General features: G+C 40.6%; 1 protein-coding gene across 1 annotated transcript in view; it reads left to right on the forward strand.

Annotated features, from left to right (window-relative positions):
- Positions 1-233: 233 nt before the first annotated feature.
- The window catches only part of LOC127579938 (sodium-coupled monocarboxylate transporter 1-like), a 47,693-nt gene continuing 26,852 nt past the window's right edge, over positions 234-21,074 (forward strand). Inside the window, exons 1-8 of the mRNA XM_052033008.1 lie at positions 234-399; positions 1,216-1,277; positions 4,478-4,617; positions 9,141-9,206; positions 12,565-12,616; positions 15,246-15,313; positions 16,023-16,177; positions 19,459-19,599. Of these exons, the coding sequence (XP_051888968.1) occupies positions 254-399; positions 1,216-1,277; positions 4,478-4,617; positions 9,141-9,206; positions 12,565-12,616; positions 15,246-15,313; positions 16,023-16,177; positions 19,459-19,599 (830 nt within the window). The 5' untranslated portion in view covers positions 234-253. The remainder of the gene's footprint in view (positions 400-1,215; positions 1,278-4,477; positions 4,618-9,140; positions 9,207-12,564; positions 12,617-15,245; positions 15,314-16,022; positions 16,178-19,458; positions 19,600-21,074) is intronic.

Here is a 21,074-nt window from a genome sequence, read left to right on the forward strand (position 1 = left end):
AGAAAGTCCTGCTTATTCCTACTTTTGTTACCTATCGGCCAATTTAAACAAAAATTTTAGCTGTTATTTGACTGTTTTCAAGCAATTCCTTTAAGGTCCACGCAGTCGCATTGTTGTGCCACATCTGCTTTGTGTCAAACAACCATATTTGTATGCAAGAAACGACCAACAGATCATGTGGTTGCTTGGACTTTTAACCTGATTTTACTCTGATCAGTGCTATTGGGATTTTACCTCAACAGGAGAACCAGCTATGTATGAGAAAAATGTTCTGCAAGTTTGGGATTATGTTGTATTTGCTGCTATGCTAATTATATCTACTACAGTTGGACTTTATTTTGCTTACAAAAGTGGAAGGACAAAGAGAGGAACTACAGAAGAGTTCTTGGTAGGAAGTCGGTAAGTGTATTGTTGGCATGTACAGCAAGATGCAGGTTGTTTTAAACCCTATAAGATAATGTAAAATATGACCGTAATGTCTAAATTTCTGGACATGAGAAACAATAAATGTGCAATTTAATGTATTTGTACAGATACAACAAGGGTTGGATTTATGCTGAGTTACCAGCATCAATGGGGAGTGCATAATTGCCTCAGCAAGATCTGAAAAAGAGACAGAAAAAGTTGGTTGATGGTAGTAAAGTATAAAACAAGTTTTGATGAAGCAACTTTTATGACTTCAGCTTGTTCCAAAATTCCTTACGGCCAATGAAATACTATTAAACTGTCACTGCTGTAATGTAGGAAAACCAGCAGCGAATTTAAGCACAGCAAGTCCCCACAAAGAACAACGTGATAATGATATGATAATGAGTCTTTAATGATGTTGTCTGAGGGTTAGATATTGGCCAGGAATACCTCCTCTGTTCTTTGTCAAAGTGCTGTTTTGGGACCTTTATCAGTCACCTAAGTGGAGAGAGGGGCCCCGTTTTAACACCTCATCCAAAATGTAGCATTTCTGATAATGCAGCGCACCTCATTACTGGGCCGGAGAGTCTGCTGGGCTTTGGTGCTCAAGTCTCTGGAGTGGAGACTTGAATCCACAACATTCTGACTCTGGCATTTGTTAAATTCATAAATGAGAAATGAAATCCATAGAGGAGGTAGCAGAGAATATGTGTTCCTGTGCAGCAAGTGTCAGTACTTTCAGGAAAATTAGTCGGTGAAGAAATGGAATTTAACAGGAAAATAGACAGCTATTATTTCTCCCCACAGACAAATTTCTGCTTTCCCAATTGCTCTTTCACTGGCTTCCAGTTTTTTGTCTGCTATTACCGGTAAGTGAATTTTATTGCATGCAGAAAGTAACCATATAAACCAGGTCAAATGTTGCTAAGTTGCTATGTAACTCATCGAGCTGAAGCCAGCCTATGTATCCAAATCCTTTATTTTGTTTAGAAATTGAACTGTGCCATATGATCTCAGAAGTAGCTTAGTATATTTTTAAATGCACTTGAGCACAAGAAAATAAAAGCAGGAGTAGGCAATCATGCCCTTCAAACCTTACCCATTTAATATGATCATGGCTGTTCTATACTGGTCTCAACTCCTCTTCTGTGCCAGTTCTCCATACCCCTTCTATTCCTCGAATTATCAACTATTTATCTACCCTCACTTCCAATACATCTAAAGATCCAGTTTCCACCACCCGTGAGAATTCCAGAGATTCACCACCCTCTGCGAGAAGAAATTTCTGTGTACCTCAGTTTTAAATGCCCCTTATCTTGTAGTTACCTCTCCTTGCTTGAGACTCTCCAACTTATGAAAACATCTACACTGTCGAACCCCCTTAGGATCTTGTATGTCCGAATAATACCACCGCTTATTCTTCTAAACTCCAAGGAATACAGGCCCGAACTATATGGTTTGGGTAGGTCAATGCCGTCAACCCTGGTGAATCGCTTTTGGACTGCCTCCGATGTTACCTTATCTTTTTTTAGTTAAGGGGACCAGAATAGTATTCCAGGTGAGGTTTCACCAATGCTGTACAATTGCAACAAAACTTCCCAATTTTTAAACTCCTTTCAGTCTGAAAAGGACCCAGTTATTCCAACTCTTCTGTTTTCTATGAGACAGCCAGTTTTCAATCCATTCTAACATACTTCCTGCTATACCATGGGCTTTTAATTTATGCACCAACCTCTTACATGGCACCTTGTCAAATGCCTTTTGGAAATCTAAATACAATCCATTTACACATTTCCCTCTATCCATTCTCCCTGTTACATCCTCAAAGAATTTGAGCAAACCTGTCAAACATGATTTGCCTTTCATAAAACCACATTGACCAGGTTTAATTATATTCAGCTTTCGTAAATTATTAACAAGCAACAACGCTATTAGGAGAAAATTTCTTTATGAATTATTAAAAATCTTGGTGTATGAATAATACATAATGTATTATTATCCATCTATAGCAGATGGATGAACAATTAACAGCATTTACACAAGAGTATTGGAACATGGACTACAAATTCCTTCAGTTCATAATCAATGGACTGAAAATCTGAAGATGTAGCTCAGAAAACTACGTACATTAACAAGAGAAAAAAAAAGTATTAAATTTTTTATTTTGACAATTTTATCAAAATCCTATGTGCAAATGGCATGTCACAATGTGGTGTTAATGGTTATGGCAAACTTGGGGAATTTGTATTGCTCATTTAAATGAATCTGTCGAAATCAGCAGTCTTGCCTCCTTATTCATTCTTTTCTTAAAGTGGCAACCCATTTGCACAGGTAGCCAATTGTGTTAATTTTCACATTAGCTTATTTACACAATCCCTGATATTTGAGTTGTGTGCGCTAATGAAATAGATATTTAATAAAAACTTTAATATGCTGGAAATATTTAGCAGGATAGGCAGCATCACTGGTGTAGAATCACAGAAACATACAGCACAGAAATGGGCCCTCATGGTTCACCTTGTCCATTGCTGAGCATGATGCCTAACTACGCTAATCCTATTTGCCTGCGTTAGGACTGTAACCCCCTACACCTTTCTTATCCGAGTACCTGTCCAAATGCCTTTTAAACAATATAATTGTATCTGCCTCCTCCACTTCCTCTGGCAGTTCATTCACTACTCTCTATGCAAAAAAACTTACCTATCAGATCTCCTTTAAATTTCTTGCCTCTCACCTTAAAGCTATGCCCTCTAGTTCTATACTTCTCTGCCCTGGGGAAAAGATTCTGACTATCTATCCTGTCTACACTCCTCATAATTTAATAAACCTCCATCAAGTCACCCCTCAGCCTCCTACATTCCAGTGGGAATAAACCCAGCCTATCTAATCCTTCCTTATAACTACAGCCCTCCATACCAGGCAACATTCCTGTAATCTCTTCTGCACTCTCTCTCTATAGCTACCACATCCTTCCCATACTGTAGCAACCAGAACTACACACTGTATTCTAATCAATGGTTTGTACAATTTGCAACAATGACGTCCCAATTCTTCTACTCAATGCCTCAGCCTATGAAGGCAAGCATACCAAATGTCTTCTTCACTACACTATCCACCACTGTTGCCACTTTCAGGGAACTATTCACCCCAAGGTCTCTCTCCACATCAATACTCCTAAGATCTCTGCCATTTACTCTATATGTCCTAACAGAATTTAACCTCCCAAAGTGCATTACCTCACATTTGTCTGGATTAAGTTCCATCTGCCAGCACTCCACCCAACTTTCCAGCTGATCTACATCCCACTGTATCCTTAGATAACCTTCTTTGAAGGTAAGAAGCACGGAATAAGTAGTGATCTTTTTCCAACTTAAAAAAAACAAAAATGTATCAGATAGCAATAAAGTTTTTTTTGTAGAAAGTGAAAGATACAGAATATTGCGTCAAAAAGAAACAAGCCTCTGTTAAGGTGAACATGCCTAAAAATGAAATGTGTGAATTAAAGAATGGAGCACAAAACCAAATGCTGTATGTGGTGCTGATCAGAAAATCTAATTCATTAACGCCCTTTAGGACCAGAAATCTGTCACCTTTGTCCATGTGACTCCACACCCTCCAATGGGTTGACTCTTAATTGTCTTTGCAGTTCAGCTAGGGTTGGATAATAAATACCAGAATTGCCAGCAAGCGTCCACATCCTATGAATGAATACAAAAAAAGTTATTGGTGTTTCCTTGTGATGTACCTTTTAAACTATCCATGGATTTATCATGTTCCTTGGTGCCACTGATGTTCTGAGTTCTATTTTAAATATTTGAATTAGGAACTAAGATAAGCACCTGTCCTAGTTGACAACCATTTACAAACAACCATAAATATTTAATGCATCATAATGAAATTATCGGTTTGGCTGATGCTGTCAGAGCAGTCTGTGTGCCACTGTACTTGTGTCTTCATTATCATACTAGTTTTATTTTTAAGCTTGGTATGCTTTGTTAAGTTTACACGATTACCATAGCAGCTGTTTTCTATTAGATTACTCATTAGGTGTTTCTAATTGTTGTAACAGTGATTGGAGGCCCTGCAGAAGTGTATCTGTATGGAATAATGGTTGTGATGTACACCATCGCTTGCTTATTTACAATGACATTCACTTGTCTGATCTACATCCCCCTCTTCTACAGATTAAACATAATCAGCGTATATGAGGTAATTGATTTTGTTCACTTTCCCTATTTCTCTGTTACCATTTATTTTCTTTCATTCGTAATAATTTTACATCCCTGCTTTTGTTACAGTGAAATTTACATTGTAATATTGGTCTTTATTTATCTCAAAGTCAAAGTCGAGTTTATTGCCATATGCACAAGTACAAGTACACACAGGGCAATGTAAAACTTACTTGCAGCAGCATCACAGGTACATGGCATCAGGTAAGCAGCATTCACAAGAAAAACATAAATTAAACATAAATTATACACAACTTTTACAAGCAAGAACACAATTAGAACAAAAAAAGTCCATTGTAGTTATTTAGTTAGAATGCCTTTTCCATCAGCATAATCTATCATCAGTGAAACTTGATTTATTTCTTCAGTAGTTTTCCTGGAATAAAAAAATGTAAAAAGCACTAATGAATTCTCCCAGTAACATTTCTTCCCTTTATATTTGAATAACCTTTTCAATTCTTGTGCCTTTTTGTGTAGTTGAGCTAAGAGTGGTACAATAACAGAGTGGACTGGACTGGAAATTCAGACAGATTAGGACTAATGTTCAGTTCAGTACACAAAACCAAATCCATTATGATAATTTGGGAACTTAAATTCAGTTAATTATAGAAATTTGGAATGAATAGCTAGGATTACTCATGGCGATTTTTGACTTGTTAAAAACCTTATTTAACATTTCCTAGGAGGAAAATTTGCCTCATTTTCCTGACCAGACTTACAAGTGATTCTTGACCATAGCAGTGTAGTTGGCTCTTAACTGTCCTAACGAGCCATTCAGTTGCTACTCACTGTGGAATGGTTTCACCACAAGGACTGCAATGATTCAAGAAGATGGATTTCCACCACTACTCAAGGGAAATGAATAGGCAATAAATGCCAGCTATGCCAATAAAGCAATTTTTGAAAAAGATATGATTGGAGACATTGCAACAAGAAATTTGATTGCTTAGATAGAGTATGCAGGACTTGGAGAAATTATTCCAAATACCAATGTAGGTCAGATGCAGATCCCAGAACTCCACAAAATTAACCCCCTTGACTTTTTGTCAATCTATTGTAATACCTTCTTGAAGTGTCTTTACACCACTTGTGTCATTCAATCTCTATTGGGCTTTACTATGTCTTTTATTCCCTGTCACACACCACCTTGTATTATCTCAGAATCTAATCAGGTTTACTATCACTGACGTATGTCATGAAATTTGTTGTTTTGCGGCAGCAGCACAGTGTAAGACATAAAAATTACTATAAGTTACAAAAATAAATAGTGCAAAAGAGGAATAACGAGATAGTGTTCATGGGTTCATGGACCGTTCAGAAATCTGATGACAGAGGGCAAGAAGCTGTTCCTGAAACGTTGAGTGTGGGTCTTCTGTACCTCCTGGCTCCCGTACCTCCTCCCCGATGGTAGTAACCTGAAGAGGGTATGTCCCGGATGGTAAGCGTCCTTAATGATGAATGCCACCTTCTTGAGGCACTGCCTCTTGAAGATGTCCTCGATGTCGGGGAGGGTTGTGCCCGTGATGGAGCTGGCTGAGTCTACAACCCTCTGCAGCCTCTTTTGATCCTGCACATTGGAGCCTCTGTACCAGGCGGTAATGCAACCAATCAGAATGCTCGCCACTGTACATCTGTAGAAATTTACAAGAGTCTTTGGTGAGATACCAAATCTCCTCAAATTCCTAATGAAGTAGAACTGCTGGCGTGACTTCTTCATGATTGCATCAATGTGTTGGGCCCAAGTTTGATCCTCTGAGATGTTGACCAGAGTCTTGAAGCCACTCACCCTTTCCACCGCTGACCCCTCCAGGAGGATTGGTGTGTGTTCTCCTGACCTCCCCTTCCTGAAGTCCACAATCAATTCTTTGGTCTTGCTGATGTTGAGTGCAAGCTTTTGTTGTGACACCACTCAAACAGCCAATCTATCTCACTCCTGTGCATTACCTCATGACCATCTGAGATTCTACCAACAACAGTGGTGTCATCGGCGAATTTATAGATGACATTTGAGCTGTACCTAGCCACACAGTCATGAGTATAGAGAGAGTAGAGCAGTGGGATAAGCACGCATCCTTGAGGTGTGCCTGTGTTGATTGTCAACGAGGAGGAGATGTTACTACCGATCCACACTGACTATGGTCTCCCAATAAGGAAGTCGAGGATCCAGTTGCAGATGGAGGTACAGAGGCCCAGGTTTTGAAGCCTATTGATTAGTACCGAGGGGATGATGGTGTTGAACACCGAGCTGTAATCGATAAATAGCAGCCTGATGTACGTTTTGCTATTGTTTAGGTGCTCTAAAGCAGAGTGGAGAGCCAGTAAAATTGTATCCGCTGTAGACCCGTTGTGGCGGGAGGCAAATTGCAGTGGGTCCAGGTCCTTGCTCAGGCAGGAGTTAATTCTAGCCATGACCAACCTCTCAAAGCACTTCATCACAGTAGCTGTGAGTGCTACCGGGCGATAGTCATTGAGGCAGCTCACCCTGCTCTTTTGCCCTTTAGAAGCAGGTGGGAACCTCCGACTGCAGCAGTGAGAGGTTGAAGATGTCCTTGAATACTCCAGCCAGTTGGTCGGCACAGATTTTCAGTACCCTGCCAGGTACACTGTTGGAGCCTGACGCCTTGTGAGGGTTCACCCTCTTGAAGGATGTTCTGACGTCGGCCTCTGAGACAGACGTCACATGGTTGCCAGATACTGTGGGGATTCGCACAGGTGTAGTGTTATTCTCCCTTTCAAAGTGTGCATAAAAGGTGTTGAGCTCATTGGGGAGTGAAACATCACTACCATTTATGCTGTTAGGTTTCGCCGTATAGGAAGTAATGGCAAGCAAACCCTGTCATAGCTGTCGTGCGCCCTATTGTGTCTCTAACTTCACACAGAATTACCTTTTTGCTTGCACGATGTCCTTCCATGGGTCATACCTGGATTTGTTGTAGGATTCTGGATTGCCAGTCTTGAACGCCACAGATCTAGCCCTCAACAGACTGCAAACCTCCTGGTTCATCCAGGGCTTCTCTAACTTTTCCCAGTTTTGAAAGATCATTATATGAAACACTAACACTTTTACTTTCTCCACAGATGCGGCCTGATCTGAGTATTTCTAGCAATTTCTGTTATTAGTTAACATTCTCAAACTTATTTTCAAATTCCTTTATCATCTTAGCCTTCCTTATTGCTGAGATATTATCCAGACCAACAAATCCCCAATATTTCTCCACTCTTCCAATTTTGGTCTCTTGATGATCTCCATATTTAATTGCTTCTGCATTAGCAACTATGTCTCCATCTGCCAAGGCCCTAAGCTCTGCTATTCCCTCCCCAAACCCCTCTTTCTGTTTACACTCTTTTCTTTGGGATTGTTCCTAGAACTTCCATCTTTGATCAAGCTTGCGGTCATCCACCCTTATACTTTGCTTAGTATCAAAATTTTGTCTGATAATGCTCCAGTGGAGTACCTTGATTTTTTTGCTATTAGAAAAGCATTGTTGTTTTTATCAAATTCACAAGTTTATACTTAGACATAAACCAACCATTTTGCAACACTTTCTGGTTACCTGTCATGACGTTTGGTATTTCATAATGCGAAAGAACTTCAGTTGATAGGACAAAGTTTTTGTCGTACCTCCTCCAACTTATGCTTATCAGGATTGCATTCGAACTGTTCTGCCATCCATGCTTGCTTGCTCGCTCCCTGCTCTTTTTCCACAGTTATGCATTTGCTGCAGTCCTGCAGTCCTAAATGACCTTCACACCTAGTTGCTCCAGTGATCCCACAAGGCAAAACAATGTGCAAGTGGAGTGTACCCTTTAGGCCTCAGGCAGCAGATCCTGGTGACACCCTTCTATATCACACTGATAACCTTTTTAGTTCAGCTCACTGCTGTCAAGGACCTTAAACGATTTATAGATGTCTCTCTTTGAGTAGATATGAATAATTTTAACAATTTTTTTTAACAATTACAAAATAACACATTTACTTAAAAGTCCTTAATGTACTAGACATAATGGTAAAGTAGAATAAAGACAAATAAACCACTTGTGTGCACTTACCCTTTCAATCGAAATCAGCAGTCCGTTAGAGCTACATTACATACTCTCGCCATCCCAAGCATGAAGCAAAAGGGATGGATACAAAGTGTTCCTCATGTCAAGATGTCTGAGCTCCTAACTTGAACTTAATGATGAGTTCGGTGCAGAGTGGGGGACAGATGAGTGAGCAGATGACTGTCTGCTCATTTCTGATTTGGGCATTGCAATGCGCTGGCATAGAAGTTAGAGTTGAGCTAACACACGTGGAGGACATCATCACTGGGACTGCTGGGAAATGGTAGATAGATTTAGGGATATTGTACATAACATGACTTTATATTTTAAATGCATGTGATCCAGTGTTGAGGTTGAAAATGAAGTCACTTACAATACATTTATTTTGCATTTGTTTTCAGATGAGCTATAAACATAAAATATTATGTTATCAGTAAATCTTTAATTTTGTTCTTACAGTATATAGATAGAAGATTTGGTTCTGCTGTGAAGTATCAAGTTATTTTGACCTTTCTGTTGTACATGGTAAGTTCAGAAATAGACTCAAAAGCATCTTAGATCTTGCCAGTCATTTTGCACAAAAATACACCATTGATCGAATATCCATTTAATTAACTGGTTGTTTAGGCAGACAGAATTACTTTTGTAGAAGCTGAATGCAAAAAAAAATCACTTTTCCGGTGCATCTACTGACAGTGCTTATATCACTTAGTTTAGCCTTTCACTAATACCATATCCCAGCCTCCCAGAGCATCCACATCCATGGATCCAATCCCACACCTGACATTTCCAATAACCCCTTCCAATTTCCTGCCAAACTCCCCAGGCCTCATTATTAAGACACAAGGAATATATCCTAAATTCTCCCAGTCATGATATTTAGCTTTGATTGCACCCTCCTGGTATTTTCAAAGTTGCCATTAATTAAGACATGAGCAGCAATGTTATGAAAATGTCATCCCCAGCAGGTTTCCCTCCAAATCACCCACTGATGCAAGGCTGTAGCTCTACCAGTATGGACCTCTTCACTGCTGTGCTATCAGCCTGTTGTCATTCTAATTTATTGCTGTTCCTGCAAGTGCAATGAGTCAAAAGCCTAACAGCATCATGAGAATGCCATCACTAAGACAGAAATGGAATAATTGAGTCTGAAGGTGACAAAGATATCAATGAGCTTAAGTATAACTGGTTCACTGAAGAATTGCATTTATGGTGTTAAAGAGATGAAGTTAAGCTTTCTTTTTGATGGAAATATAGAATAGAATGTGAACTGTCTGGTTCAGTTAAGAAGGAAAATACCATCAGAGGCAAGTGCATGTGATATGTGATAGGAGCTGGAAACAGGGGCTGTTTGTTTCCCAATTTAACTAACCCAGGGCTGGATTTCAGAGGGAGAATATTACAGCATAGAAATTGTGGAGAAACCAGTGGAGACATGAAGGTAGAATTTACCATCTCAATTTTAATCTTGATTATCATCTACAGTCAAAATCACACAGCTGGGTCTTCTGATGATTTCACTACTGTGTCACTGAGGGAGGTTGGGGGTGTGGAGACTTTGGCTGAAACTTTGAAGGTCACCACAGGTAATGGGACAGAGTTAGGAAATAAAGCTATTGTAAGAAATTATTTGACAATGATGGATTAAAGTGGAATCAAACAGGACTGAACCAGCAGCATGAACATCATCCAGTTTCAGGTAGCCTATTCCCTTTCTCTCTCCCCCTGATGCACCCAGAATTAAAGCACAGGGGTTTGGAAGTAATATACTGGCATGGCCTGAAGATTGGTTTAATGAGCTGTGTTTTAAAAAAAATAGTGACAATTAACAGGTGATATTCCGATTGGGAGGCTGTAACTGATGGGGTATCACAGATCAGTGCTTGGCACTCCAGCTGTCACAACCTGTCTCAATGATTTTGATGAGGGGACCATGTATAACATATCCAGGTCTGCTGATGATTCAAAGCTGGATGCAGTGTAAATTATGAAAAGGATATAGAGAGAGCTTGGGGGATGTAGACAGGTGAAGTGAATGGGCAAGGACAAGGCAGATGTCCTGCTGAGTTCCTCCAGCATCATCCTGTTTTTCATCTCTCGCAGATGGAACATAATGTGGAAAAAGTGAGGCTGTCCATGTTGGTGGAATAGTTAGAAAAGGAAAATATTCTTTTAAATGGTGAGGGACTGAAAACTATTGTGTCCAGAGGACCTGGATGTCCTGGGGGTGTTGACCTACAAGGAGAGATTAAGCAGATTGTGCCTGGACTAAGAAGTTATGAAGGGTCCTAGGTGAGCTCATTGGAATGTACAAAATTCTTCCGGAACTTAACATGATGGATGTTTCTTCTGACTCGGGTGTGTAGAACTAAGGGACACAGGATCAAAATAAGGGGTTGGTTGTTCAGTACTAAAACTCAGAGGAGCTTTTTCATCTGGAGACCGCAGAGCTCACTCACTGAGTACATTCGAGATAGAGCAATGGAATTTTGGATATTAAAGGCACCAGTAATGAGGTTGGTGCAGGAAAGCAGGAGGAAAATCACTCTGATCTCGGTGAATGGTGAAGCAGGCATGAAGAGATGAATGGCATGTTCCTGCTTCCAACTCTTTTGTTCTTATGTGTTGAATAAATGCATTAATTTGTTTTAAATAGCTGAGTTGACTTCAATGAAAATTACCCATTGGCTTTTGTCAATTACACACTGCAGCCACTGTGCGTCAGTGGTGGAGGAAGTAAATGTTTAGGATGATTGATTGGGCACTAATTGAGCAGACTGATTTATCTTGGAAAGTATTGATCTTGAGAGTTGTTGACCTGGTTCTCATCCAGGCAGGTGGGGAGTATTCTGTCACATTCCTGACTTGTGCTTTGCAGAAGGTGGCAAGTCTTTGATGAGTCACTTGCTATGAATACTCAGCCTCTAACCTGCTCTTAGAACATAGAACATTACAGTTCAGTACAGGCCCTTCCACCCACAATGATGTGCCGATATTATATCCTGCTCTAAGATCTATCTAACCCTTCCCCCCCAATGTAGCCCTCCATTTTTCTATCATTCATGTGGCTGTCTAAGATTCTCTTAAATGTCGGTTTTCCCATGGAACCTTGATGGCATAATTGGTAAAAGTATTGGCTTGATGTCAAGAGCAGTCACTTTAGCCTCAACTCTTTTCCCAGGTAATACCTGGAGTGCAGGTCTTCCGTACCACATCTGCGATGTTGTCTGGTCATATTGCCTTTGTGACTTCCGGTGTTCCGCCATTTCTTGATACCTTGATATGGAGTGAATCAAACTGGCTGCAGACTGGCTTCTGTGATGGTATGGATCTCAGGCAGAAGTCAAGGTGCATCACCTCTTTGGCACTACTGACTGAATATTCTACTGGCTTGATCTGCATTCCCAAGGCTAAGAGTTCTGTGGAAAGCACATTTTTGGAGGTGGTCACCCTGCAGTTTTTATGTCAACCAGGTTTTAGTTCATAGTCATCATTATTAAGACTAGTTAGTGGTCTGCCCACTACTAATTCCAGATTAGCCACTGAATTTAAATACCACAGCTGCCATGGATTGTTAATCCAGGCCCCTGGATTCCTGGTCAGGTAATCTAACCGGTATGCCGCCACTTCAGTGTAATGAGTGTGGTAATCTGTAATTTTCATTAACATAACTCCGTTACACAGATATCACTGCATGTCACAGGCCATGAATGCATTGTTTCTCCTGCTGGGCCAAATTGAGTAGAGAAAAACTCAGTTTAAAAGTTTTCAATATAAAATACTTCCCATAATAAATTTTGCAATTATAAGAATTCCGTGGACAAGATAATTTATAAGCTTTTAAAAAATTTGTTTTAATGTTGTTTCATTGTCTATCTTTCAGAGCATTTATCTTGGTATTGTCACTTATGCACCCGCATTAGCACTTAATGAGGGTAAGTGGAACTATTTTTAATGATGTTCAATATTGTTGTAATGAGGAATTCTTTCTCCCACTAGATTTCAATCATGTACCTTACTACTAGGTGCACAGCAGTTCTGTCTCTTATGGTACTCCCAGATGTTCGCCAAAGAACAAAGTACTGGAGTGATGTGACCCCTCAAATCGTGTTTGAGCTTGTGTTGCAGTCAAAACTGTCAGAATTGCTATGAGCTATGTTTCTCCAATGTAGAGGAGACCACATTGTGAACTGTGAACTGGACTGGAAGAACTGCAAGTGAACCACTGCTTCATCTGGAAGGACTGTTTGGTTCCCTGGATGGTGGGAAGGGAAGAGCTGAAACATGTGTTCCATATACCTCTGTTACATGGGAAAGTCCAGTATGAAGGGGCATGGTTGGTGGAGTGGACCAAAGAGTTGCAAAAGGAATAGTCCCTTCAAAATTCATCTCATCAAGATGGGAGCTAGAATCAGAAGTGTATATGAATATCACCTAGTTCCTGGAAGTGATATATGAGTATTGAAGACATACGTAATTGTATGTCAGAGGTTAATCCAATGGAGATGGTGGAAGAACACAGAACATCGAACAGTACAGCACAGGAACAGGCCCTTCAGCCCACAATGTCTGTGCTGATCATGATGCCGAAATAAACTAAATCTCTTCTGCCTGCACCTCCCTCCATTCCCTGTATATTCATGTATCTATCTAACAACCTGACACAAGATTCAGAAGTGGTATCTTCATTAAGTCAGGAAGTGGATACAACAAAACAAGGTAGTTTGAGAAGGTCAAAGAGAATGAGAAAACCTTTAGAACCATAGAGCAATACAGCACAATACAGGCCCTTCGGCCCACCATGTTGTGCCGACCTTCAAACCACTCCTAAGACTATCTAACCCCTTCCTCCCACATATCCCTCTATCTTAAATATCTTAAATCTTATGGAGAGGCTAATTGTGTAAATATGTGAATTACACTTTCTTTTCAAAAAAGGGAAAGATATGTAACGAATGCATGACATATGGAGGAAGTAAAGTAGAGCTTATTGTCATATGCACAAGTACATGTGTGCACAGGTGCACAGAAAAACTTACTTGCAGCAGCATCATGGGCACGTAGCATCATAGCATGTCTGTGCACACGTGCAAATGGAGAGATGGAGTTGGTAAAAGAACCAAAAATTGCACACATTTTGGTAGCTCTCTGTGTATCTTCAGGTTTCTCAGCAATCCCTACATTTCTCAGTTAGTTCGGCAAGACACGGGTACTTCAAAGAACAGGGTCTCCCCAGGTTACAAATGACCTGATTTACGGAAAACTGACTTTACACAAAATCTTCAATACATTTTTAAAGCTAGTAATGATAATAAAATGTTTCATGGTATTCATTAGTTTACTCATGGGTAGTGTCTGAGTAATTATTCAATGAAATGAAAGAATCATAGCAAGTGTATCTAGAGAAAGAGTATGCAGGGCTATAAAAAATTAATGTTTCTGACTTACTGAGAAATCAGCCGATGGATGGTTCTCAGGAACGCAACCCTTACCTAACCCGGAGACTGCCTGTAGTTATTGTGGTTAAGTATATTGTGTCTCTCTCTGTAAGATGTAACCTGGGCAAGTGAGGTGAGTACTGGTATTGGATGCGTAGGAGAAGAAGAATGTGTGAAGAAGTGAGGAGCAGTGTATGCAGCACAAAGTATAGTGACTGAGGACAGTGTTATAACTAATGAACCTTTGAGTTATCCAGTGCTAATTAGAAAAATTCTAATCAAATTTTTATATGTTTTCCTGCTTTACATAAACATTCTTTGAGCAAAGCTGCTGGTATTGGCATCATGAGCATTCTCCTCCTGTACTTCCTCAGCACTAGGATTCAGTGCATCCCCCGAAGCTCAGGGAAAAAAGGGTTTTACTCCACTGCCTGAACCTAGGCCTGAAGTGAAGTACCAAAAACATCTTGTACCTGCTCTTTCCTTTTAATCTATTACACACAATTGCTTTCAGAAGCTGTTTTTCAGCTAGAACACACCTTTCCTGCTTCTGCTGGCTGTTTTTAAGTACTTTTCCGCCCTATTCATAATAAGATCCGACCGGCTGAGCACTGCAGACAGCAATAGTTGAATACGTGGCTAAATGTAATGCGTCTTTTTTTTTTGAAGTTTTTTTCATTATTTCATTTCAGAGACATTCAAAACTACAAAGCAGCCTCAAAGGTTTTGACAGGAGGCAATGCTTCACCCTTAGTTTTGCCTCCTGTTGAAGACTCAGAACTTTCTGGAGGCAGGATCTCAACAGTTTGCCGCCTGAGGCCAACTTGCCACTGAGGCCTCACTGTACCTTGGCCAGTGCCTCCTAGATGGGAAGGCTCAATCGATTGGTTGTCCACATCTGGCCCAGGGAATTGCAAGTGGGTGGGGACTCCATTTCGGGGTCCTAGCATTAGCTTGAACCAGCATAATTCAGTCCATTATGGACTCGTTGGGCTGAAGGGCTTGTATCCATGCTGCATTGCTCTATAACTCTATTATCTTATCCATTACTTGTCATCCTCTCAGAAAGCAAGTCATTTTGCTTGCTGCATAATTTTAACCTTTCTCAATAACCTTTTTATTCCAGTTACTGGGGTAAACTTATGGATATCCATCATAACGACAGGATCCGTATGTACACTGTATACAACACTGGTAAGGAAACTCTATTTGAATGTTTAAAGAGGTTAATCAATAATCAATTAATGGTCTTTAATGTGCAGTATTGATATTTCTTATCTAAGAAGCCTTGGAAATTAGTATTTCAGTGAATTAATGTTATTTATAATTTTATTCTTTTTAAATAATTGACAGTGTTTTGATTACTGTACACTTAAGGTATATAGCCATGTTCAGCTAGAAAAACACTAGACTCTAAAACCTGGGCCATTGTTCATCTAGGAAAGCATCTTTATTGAAATAGTGAAAGTGGATTATAATATGGACAGATTAGCTTTAGGCCAATATTTTAGCAACAGTCATCTCCAACTATTGTTTTAATGTGTTTGTCCCTTGCTCTGTTTGTGTCATTTCCAGCTCTTTACCCTTGTGATTTTTTTTTCTGTGATTGTTGACTTTAATATTTCCATTGCTTTTCTTTTCTGCCAGTTTTATATTTTGCCCTGCATTTTACTTGCTTTGCTTATCTTTTCGTACCTCTTGGCTTGTTTGTATTTCAGTCTTGGTGCCTCATCCTTTCAATTTACCTTATTACTGAATTAGGGGACATACCATAAAATAGCCATGCAAGTACACTTAGATACATCAGCTGGGCTCAAGGCATTCAATATGTTTACTGTATTGTCCATTGCTCAGATGACTCTATAGAAATGTAAGGAATGCTGTTTACTTCATTTTTTTTTAGGGTGGCATAAAAGCTGTTGTGTGGACAGATGTTTTCCAGATCTGCATTATGGCGGCTGGTCTTCTTGCTGTGTTGATTCAAGGATTGATTCGTATTGGAGGGATTGAAAAGGTTTGGAAAATTGCAGAGGAAGGTGGACGCCTTAATTTTCTTGAGTAAGTAAAAATTGAAGTGATGTTATTTGTTTGGAGACTGCTAAAACAATTTTTTATAGGGAAACAGATAGGAATTTATTGGTAGTCATTAGAGCTAAACAGATATGAGTATCTGTGACTCAATCAGTCCCATTAATATTGAAAGCTCTACATCCTGTTTAGATTACTAAGAACAGGTTTCCAACTTCACTCTGTTGCACAATGCTCACGTTTCTTCCAATACCATATTAGCAACAGAGCAGTTGGAAGTGAAATTAAAATACTAAAAGATCAAAACAAAAGTGATGCTAAGAAGAAAACAGACAAATGCTAAAGGAATATTCCTGAACGACACCATAATTCTAGTGCCTCAAATTTCTCAGGCTACTGTAGGAGAAAGATACCAGAAATACTCAGTAGGTCAGGCAGCATCTGGGGAAAGGGAAACAAGTCAATGGATCTAGGGAGGCAAGAGGTGAGATTACTGGAGCCTTGACCAAGATCTTTGCGTCCTCTAGCCATAGGAGAGGTCCCAGAGGACTGGTGAATAGCTAATGTTGTTCCTTTGTTAAAAGGAAAAAGGAAAATCCTGGAAAATATAGACCGGTGAGTCTCATGTCAGTGGTAAGGAAGCTATTGGAGAGGTTTCTTAGAGATAGGATTTATGGGTATTTGGAAAAGCATGGCCTAATTAGGGACAGTCAGCATGGCTTTATGCGGGGCAGGTCATGTTTTACTACCTTGATTGAGTTTTTCGAGGAGGTGACAAAGGTGGAGTTGTGGATGTTGTCAACGTGGATTTTAGTAAGGCATTCGACAAGGTTCCTCATGGTGGGCTCGTCCAAAAGATTAAGATGGATAGGATCCACAGTGATTTGGATTTAGAATTGGCTTGCCCATTGAAGACAGAGGGTAGTGGTCGATGGGACTTATTCTGGCTAAAAGTCTGTGACTAGTGGTGTTTCTCAGGGATCTGTACTAGGACCTCTGCTGTTTGTGATATACGTTAATGACATGGATGAAAATGTGGATGGGTGAGTTAGTAAGTTTGTAGATAACACCAAGGTTGACGGCATTGTGGAAATTGTAGAAGATTGCCAAAAGATACAGTGGGATATAGATCAGTTGCAGATATGGGTGGAGAAATGGCAGGTGGAGTTTGAGGTGTTGCACTTTGGGAGTTCATGTGTAAAGGGAAAGTTTAAAGGAGATGTGTGTGGGAAGTTTTTTTACACAGAGAGTGGTGGGTGCCTGGAATGCGCTACCTGGGGTGGTGGTGGAGGCAGATGTGAAGGAGGCTTTTTTAAGTAAGCACATGAATGTGCAGAGAATGGAGGGATATGGGCCATTGGCAGGCAGGCAGGATTAGTTTAATTAGGCATCATTGGCTTAGTTAGTTTGGCACAACATCATGGGCTGAAGGCCCTGTTTCTATCTAAAGATGAAGAAATTCTCTGAATCTAGTAACATTTATTCAGGAGAGAATTTGTAAGCTCTGATTTTTATCATGAAGTTTGATGTCATTGTACTAGGTGAATATAATGTAGAGAGGGGTCCTGTCCAGGAAACTGCAGCCCTTCCTACTAGTTCAGTAAAGGCAATAGAAATTATTACAAAATGTAGATGAATAGAATAAGCATATTGAAATAACTGTCAAGCAATAATGAAGAAGGTGAGGTCGAACCTGATTTTTATATTGCAAGAGGGATATCCAGGTGTAAAGTACTTCTTGAAGTACCATTAGTGATGTGAAAGGGAGAGGGTAGTGTGTAGCTGAGGGGGATGTGAAAGGGAGAGTACAGGGTGGAGCTGAAGTGGACCTGCAGAGGGCGATGGCTGAGCAGACCGTGTAGGGTGAGCTGGAACAGGGCTGGGCAGAGTGAAGGGGCGACTAGCCAAGGAATGTGCAACACGAATCAGCCACAGGGAGAGAAAGGTGATTGGAAGTGTGAAGAGGCTGCAGACACGACAGGGCTAAGCAGAAGTGCTGCGAGTAGTGTGGAAAGGTACAAGAGCGGCATGGACGTGGCGGGCCGAAGGGCCTGCTTCTGTGCTGTATGATTCTCCGGTTCTGACCATTAGAGAAGGACAGCCATGGACTCGATGCATGGAAAATAGGGTGAAATCTCTTTAATAGAGTTGGGTCATGCACCAAAGAAAGACAGAGGCTGTATTTCATCCTTCAGGGGAAGTTCTGGAACTCCAGAGGCAACACATGGAGTTCTGACAGAACAGGTCATAGAGTAACAGAGCAATACAGCACGGAAACAGGCCCTTCAGCCCAACCAGTCCATGCCGACCACGGTGCCCACCCAATTTCAGTCCCAATTTCCTGCATTCCACCTATATCCCTCCAGGCCCCTCCCCTCCATGTACCTATCCAAGTGCTTCTTAAATGATACTATTGTACCTGCCTCAGCTAATTCCTCTGGCGGCTCATTCCATACACTCACCACCATCTGCGCGAAAGAGTTGCCCCTCAACTCCCCTTTAAATCTTTTCCCTCTAAGTTTATGCCCTCTAGTTTTGGACCCCCCTACCCTGGGGAAAAGACTGTCACCATCCACCTTATCTATGCCTCTCATAAGGTTGCCCCTCATTCTCCTACGTTCCAAGGAATAGAGACCTAGTCTGGCTAATCTCTCCCTATAACTCAGGTCCTCGAGACATGGCAACATCCTCGTTAAGTCCTTTCTGCACTCTTGCCAGTTTAACTACCTCTCTCCTATAACATGGTGACCAAAACCATACACAGCACTCCAAGTGCGGCCTCACCAATGACTTGTACAACTGCAACATAATGTCCCAACTTCTACACTCAGTGCCCTGGCTGAGGAAGGCCAGTGTGCTAAATGCCTTTTTCACCACCCTGTCTACTTGTGACGCTACTTTCAACAAATTATGCCCTTGTACTCCTAGGTCCTTCTGTTTCATTACACTCCCTAGTGCCTTACCATTCATAGTAGAAGCCTTACTCTGGTTTGACTTACCAAAATGCATCACCTCACATTAATCTGTATTGAAATCAATTCCTCTCCTTTCCATCAGGGCTAAGGGTGAAAACTGAGAAAATCTCCAAAACTGAGAAAATCTCCAAAACTGCTGCTTCAAAGGGGACATTTCAAAACTCGATTTCTTGTATTTGAAGTGGTTTAGTTTTTGTAACGAGTAATAATCATCCAAGCTCCTTTGTATACATCAACATTGTGTTCAAAACTAACTCTAACAGTGAGTGATTTAGACACCTATATACAATAGAAATAGAAATGTTGCATTTTGGTTGAGAAATATATTTCTTTCAGCTTTGATCCTGACCCAAGGAGAAGGCATACGTTTTGGACCACAATGATGGGAGGTGCATTTGTGTGGATGGGAATATACAGTTGTAATCAAGCACAGGTCCAAAGATATCTAGCCTGCAGAACTGAAAAAGAGGCAAAAAAGTAAGTGAAACCAGTTGTTTCTGTTCAAAACAAAGAATCAGATCATGATGTTTTCTTTCAACCCAGTAGATTCCAACAGAAGGTCTTGGATCTGAAACATTAACTCTCTATTTCTTTCCACAAGTGCTGCTTTATCTGCTGTTTTCAGCAGTTCCCTTTTTTTTATTGCAGTCTTCTAGCATTTGCAATTTTTAAATTACTTTTAAATCATCTGATCCTCCACTAGCAGGCTTGAGGGGCCAAATGGCCTATTCCTGCTCCTAATTCACATGTACATGAGCATACCCAAATTCCTTTGTTGTCTATTTGCTCTGTTTTCCAAATTCCCTCACTATCTCCCTGCCTTCCATTTCCAGCTTTGCTCCCTTCTGAATCTGTGCTCAGCTTCCTTCCCCCTACTAAGTTAGTGTAAATGATCCCCAACTGCACCGGTAAACATGCTCATAGGTCTTGAAGTCCGACCTGTCTGGCTGTATAGGTCTCATCTTACCCAGAACCAGTCCCCATGTCCCAGGAATCTTAAGCCTTTTCTCCTGCAGCACCTCTCCAACTGGGCATTCATCAACACCATTCCTTTACCCACTGGTGTGTGCCACAGGGAGTAATCTGAAGAATACCTTAAAATTCCCACAGTCTTGGGATGTAGGTGGTTCTGGACTGGCAGAATTTCCATACTAATGGATGTTATTCCTATTAATACCCCAACAGCATTTTAAGTTAACCTTTTTTACATATTACACAGTACTGTAATAAAATCTCCAGTGAATTCAGTAAGTTTAAAGGGTGCATGAGAACCAGGACCCTTGTAAGTTTTCGGGAGCATGGGAAATGTCACCTGTGAGCAGATGCGAGACAGCCAGATAGTGGATTATCGGAGTGTAATCTTTTCCAATTCTGCTTCTTAAACTCTTTCCTAACTCCTAAAAATCTTGCCTGTAGGTCCTGAACCTTTTTTTATCCCCCCAGCTATGTTGCTCATACTGCCTGTTCAGCCTTGCCTTCCAAAATGGTCTGCAGCCACCCTGACACTGAAAGGGGGTGAAGGGAGAGTGCAGCATACATCCTGGAATCATTTGTCTGGTCCCCTAAGTACAGAAATTCCCATAATTGTTTCTCTTTGACCCAGATCCTGAAAAATAAACTTTAAAAAATTCCCCATTTCTGAGACGCCCTGCCTTTCTTCATGAGATGAACTCGCTTAGCAGAAATAAAGTGTATAAAAAAGAAACACTCTCAGCGACCCACCAACCAGCTCCTTCCCTCTGTTCCTTTGTCATTCAGTGAGTTGTTCTGCAAGTTTTGAGCTCTTAAAACCCCAGTATTTCAGAGAATCAGTGAGGCATTTTTACAGTTTCTGACCTCTTAGACTCAGTACCAGTACATTAAGGTGTGCTACAAAACTGGAAGGAAGACATTGCCTTTCTAACCAGATATAGCAGCCTTCAGGTTGCCTTACTCTGCTGCTGGTAATGGTT

This window comes from Pristis pectinata, chromosome 18, assembly GCF_009764475.1.
Source record: "Pristis pectinata isolate sPriPec2 chromosome 18, sPriPec2.1.pri, whole genome shotgun sequence".
In the NCBI taxonomy this organism is placed as follows: Eukaryota; Metazoa; Chordata; class Chondrichthyes; order Rhinopristiformes; family Pristidae; genus Pristis; species Pristis pectinata.